This window comes from Frankliniella occidentalis, unplaced genomic scaffold (assembly GCF_000697945.3).
Source record: "Frankliniella occidentalis isolate FOCC.00 unplaced genomic scaffold, Focc_3.1 Scaffold10, whole genome shotgun sequence".
NCBI classification, from domain to species: domain Eukaryota; kingdom Metazoa; phylum Arthropoda; class Insecta; order Thysanoptera; family Thripidae; genus Frankliniella; species Frankliniella occidentalis.
In genome coordinates, this window is record NW_026267140.1 from 3,506,215 (window position 1) to 3,511,162 (window position 4,948).

The 4,948-nt window shown below is 47.2% G+C and overlaps 1 protein-coding gene across 1 annotated transcript in view; it reads right to left on the reverse strand.

Annotated features, from left to right (window-relative positions):
• Nucleotides 1-2,309: 2,309 nt before the first annotated feature.
• Nucleotides 2,310-4,948, reverse strand: part of LOC113217719 (uncharacterized) — a 24,693-nt gene continuing 22,054 nt past the window's right edge. The window contains exons 4-6 of the mRNA XM_052277409.1: nucleotides 4,129-4,398; nucleotides 3,784-4,049; nucleotides 2,310-3,606 (exon numbers count right to left, since the gene is read on the reverse strand). Of these exons, the coding sequence (XP_052133369.1) occupies nucleotides 3,331-3,606; nucleotides 3,784-4,049; nucleotides 4,129-4,398 (812 nt within the window). The 3' untranslated portion in view covers nucleotides 2,310-3,330. The remainder of the gene's footprint in view (nucleotides 3,607-3,783; nucleotides 4,050-4,128; nucleotides 4,399-4,948) is intronic.

Below are 4,948 nucleotides of genomic sequence, written 5' to 3' on the forward strand. Positions count from 1 at the left end.
GTGGGCCTCCCGTGACTGAATTCGTACCCCCTTGCTACCTATCACGTTTTAAAGAAAGGTGTGTTGAGACTCTCAGTTCGCCACCGCTTCGTCCTCTTGTTTACGTCTTTTTTTCGACTAGTATCAAAGTTTTCTCCCTGCTCCCGTGACTTTCTTTCAGGCTGCTTTTTGGTCCTCGTTCTCGAGCGGGCCTTTCCTCTGTATGTCGGGGGGTGGGGCATATTTCCAAGCCCCACGGTTTCTGAATCTTAAATAGCTGATGACATGCCCTGGTATACGTTGCTTTACTCTCTAGCGAGGTGCTCCATTCCCTTTCGCCACCTGTCTTGCTTTCCCTGCACCGCCTTTCACGCAGCGTCTCTTCAACTAACTTACACCGCCCCAAATTCATACCTTTTTCATCTCCGAGTTTCTTTGTGGTCTCTACTCATTGCCTATGCACGTCCAACCTCTGTCTCCCTTTCATCCTCGAGGCTATCTGGCCGTCTACTCTCTAGAAACTCCAGTGTGATATAGACAACAGTTGCATAAGTGCAATATTAGATCAGGTGTCTCACACATAAAAAAATGCAATACATATGTGTAGCCGAGGGATACTCTACTAGCCAACTCGTTCTACACTTGCCCTCTCCCAACTCGCGAAAAGTCGCGATAAATTTCGAATAAATCGCTTCTGACTCGCTTATTCAACTCGCAAACTCGTTGTACACCTATTTTGGGAGTCGGGGATACCCATCGTGTCTAGCACTACAATGGTAAAACAAGTGAGCAATTATTCTGCAGCGGAGCACGGTAGCGAACGCACAGTATGCTCGATATCTGTCTCGGCGACAGTCAGCAAAAGTCCACTGAAAAAGGAACCTTACGGTTTGAATCCAGATTTCTCCTTTGGGAGGCGCTCTCTCGGTCTACGTTGGCTTGTTGTTTCGCTCGTAGATATTGTTTGAAGCTGATGGTGCGCATAGGGAGATCATTACGGTATTTTTCGAGTACGATCCGTTTTGGTTTGGGAGGTATGGAGGGAAATATATCTCCGCAAAAGACCGCATTACTGGCGTTTGTTCATTGGGATCGTCCACAAAGTTTGTCTATTTTTCTCAGCATCGGTGACCCATGGCTCATAGGAGCACGGCGCCTGCGAGACTCGGGGTAGGCCAGCCCGCAATGCACGCATGGACTGCAGGCATTGTGTTGCCTATCTATCAGGCGCTATGAGACCTCGCATTTGTTTAATTTAGCAGTTTGATAACAGTAACTAACGGGCGTACTTTCTGGATAACCTTACCACTCTTATGGTAATAATTTAATTTTAAGAACAAGTTCATATCTTAGCACAAAATTAATCTTTCGCCCCATAATTTTGTGCACCATAGCTTCCTTGTTTTATCATTTCAAAAGTGAGGATAAGGGTATGGAAGCCTGTCAATGAATAACTGTAGCAAACCTGGGTATGCTTAAACGCTGTTAGCAAACACGTTATGGTACGCGTATGGCACCCAGCCTAGGCCTCACCAGTCCCCTTTCTACCTTCAGTGTCCCCTCCTCGTCCCACTCATTCTACTAGGTTAAGGCCCTGATGCATTGCTGCCGCCTCGACAGTCTACTTTTGGAGACAACAACTAATTTCCGCCAAGTCCACGGCACGAACGAGCGTCGCTTGCCCGGTAAAAAGCACTCTGCGTCGCTCCGCGCTCCGCTCCACCCCAAGCTCCGCCCCCGCCACGGTCCGGTGCGTTATTGTTCATAAAACTTGTTCACATGCCACATCAAAACTTGCCTCATCATGACCGTCATAGAAACCACCGCGTGAGGTGTTTTTTTTTTCTAAATAAATTTAGAGGAAGTTGAAACGAGTGCCTGCAAACGTGATGTGGAGAAGGTAGAAAAGCTTATTTATTTTTGTGCAAGGTGTTGCATGTCTCACTTTTGTAACGACTATTTGAGCCTGAGCCTTCGTCTTTGTCAGCAAATCGTTGTAATCAGCCGCACTGGAATGGAATACGGTAGGAGTGGGTCCTCACTATTTTCGCCACCGACTTTTTTGGAGGTTGGTTCGACTGACCATGCGGGATCCCAGACGCTAGAACCGACAAAAGAAAAGAGAAGTTGGAGAGGGCGTGCAGGGGAGGGAGTGGGGTATTGGCCGCGGATGGGGGAGAAGATGACCTCATTGCCAAGAAGTATCAGACCCGGCCCGATAAGCCTCTGCGAAGTGCTGAGCTGTCCAGCTGTGGTCGGAGGAGGGGGTGATTCAGACCTAACCTGGGAGAGAAAGGAAGGGGGGCAAGTCAATGCAAATAGACTCAAAGCATGTTTTACAAAACGTTTAATTTGTACAAATATGTTATTTACACTTATGTCATTATACTGTATGTACAAACAAAATATTTACATATATATTCTCTTTATTCATTAATAAAAAACAAAAACGCATGCCGTGAACCATTTCCAGCATGGGATCACTTATCCTGGCCACTTATACTTCTAATCATGAGGTGATTGCCATTTTTTGGTGATATCACTTGGGACTAAGCAAAGTCATCCAATTATATGTAGAAAAATAGATTCAGAGCACGGGGAATATTTTTCAGCCTAGAAGGAAAACAATTACAGTCAAGGTTTTATCCTTTCACGCTATATGTATCTTCACAGCGAGCGAGATCATTGCACGAGATAAATTTCAGTTCAGATATGAAAGTGGAAGTTTTAATTGTTCACATGCAAAGTTTCTTTAGAACCCTGCATTGCAGTGCGTTATTCTGTAAACATGGGAACACTGCAAATATGATTATTGTAGATGCTAAAAGAAAGTGTCCTTTTTATTTTACACTTTACATAATGGAAGCAAATGGAGCTAGAGAGTTCTGACAAATTGTACACTGTTACGTAAAACAATTATAAGACCGGCGTAATTTGTGTTAATTTCTCATATGATATTGTGATCTCAACAGTTCATGTTTAGATTTCTCACAATATACGGTCTTAATCTTTGACAACAGTGCAACAATAGTTCATACAGATTTAATCGGCAGTGGGCAACTTCAGAATAGAAACATGTAGCCACTTTCAGTGACACTTGGCAAACATAGTATCCGTCAGCAGTTCAAACAAATTAATTTTAATTAGACGACCAAAACATTTTTACAATTATACAACTACATCAGAAATTCAATACTGACCGTCCAACTAAATTTAATTTGTGAAAGTATCCAAAATCATGGATATATTTGTGGACAACTCCCAGGTACATGTTACAGTGGCTCTGTCACCACGATTCGCACCGTAGGCACTGTAGAAAAGACCACACTTTGCCACTGATTTCTCAGTGAATCAGACACAGCTCTCTGGCCCGGGGATAGAGTCAGCTAAGTGTCGGTCCTTGTGCGGGGTCAGCAAATCACGAAGAGGCGGCGGGGGCGGCGCGTCCCGTAAGGGTTCCTTCGGTGTTCTCCTCAGGGTCCCGTTGCCCACGATGCCGTCGACGTGGTTGCCGAACCGGCTGCCGCTGCCGGGCCCAGGCCCCTGCCCCGGCGCGCAGGCAGCCAGGAGACCCAGCCCTGGTGCGGTCCCGGACAGGGGTGACGTAATCCCCGGCGAAGATGACATCTGTAACAAAGCATGCTGCTTAGATTACTTTTGCTTCCCGCAGTTTCAGGTAGGCCCATGTTTCCCCACGGTGTAGCGGCGTGGCCAAGTCAGCTCTGCTCAAGGCAATAGAGCCCTCCTCTACCCCACCCTCCCCTCTGATAACCGCCGAGGGGCGGTCTGGCGCGGTCAACTCACGTGTGATATGGTGTGCTCCCTCGGGTGCTCTCTGCTGGGCGCAGGGTAGGGGAAGCTGCTGTTGCTGGCCGACGCCGTTGGACCCAATCCACTGGAGCCGGAACCAGAGACGGTCACTCCTGGCCCGGGCCCCGAGCCGATCCCCGACCCAAGAGCTGAGCCGAGGCTGCCAGCCGGGCCCAGGCCGATGCCAGACGCCGAACTAGAGACCCCGAACAATGAGTCGGGCCGAGTCGGGCCGAATCCGTCAAGGTCCGCTTTGGTCTCTGCACATACAAACGTAAAGTGCTTATCGCGACGCAAATACTCTAGGCTTGTATAACGCGTTGACGGCACGCTACTTACCATTTCCTCGCGGGGTCTCTAGAATGTCCGGCTTTCTTTCGGTGCAATCTGCTGCCGATTTGAGCGTGTACGAGACGACGTAGCACTGGTCGTGCTTGATGTCGAGTTGGTTGCGCCCGCCCTTAACAACGCCCACTGTGGGGGCGCCGTCCTGGCGCCGCCGGTAGGCAAGGCACAGGATGACCAGGCCAGCGAGTAAAAGGAGCGCAGCTGTCACCACAAGGGTGTACATCACTGGCGGAGAGAGACTGTCCTCGTCGCCGATGTAGTCTGCAATCAGTGTGGAAACAAACACGTGAGAGCATGGAATAAAACCGGATAAAACTAACACGACGTGGATCACGTCTCAAAACACTTTTTGGGAAAGAACTCATTATTTAATGTAGTACTAGGTGATTGTTCAGTAGTTATTTGAGTGATAGGCCTCCCCCGTATTTTCAGCCATATGGTTTGAACAATTATCTTGCAAAATGATCACTCTGAATTTCTTTTTAAAAAAAGGGCTATCTTAATTTATCTAAATTTTCAATACGGAATTGAATTGAAATTTAGCTATGACTTATACAAGTGTGACATATTATTTAACTGAAAAAGAAAGCCAAGGATTGGCATTCTAAAAAGGATGCCTATATCTGGCATCCTCAGCCAAATCTTTCGCGTCTTTCGGTGTCAACTTAATAACAGTGAAGCACCTGGGAATAATTGGCCCGAGGCCAAACTAATTTTTTCGCACTCATTTGAGTGAGGCTTAATGTCGTCACACCAATTATTAATATGAGAGTGTCTCGCACATCAGCGCACGCGATTAGTAGTGTACAAT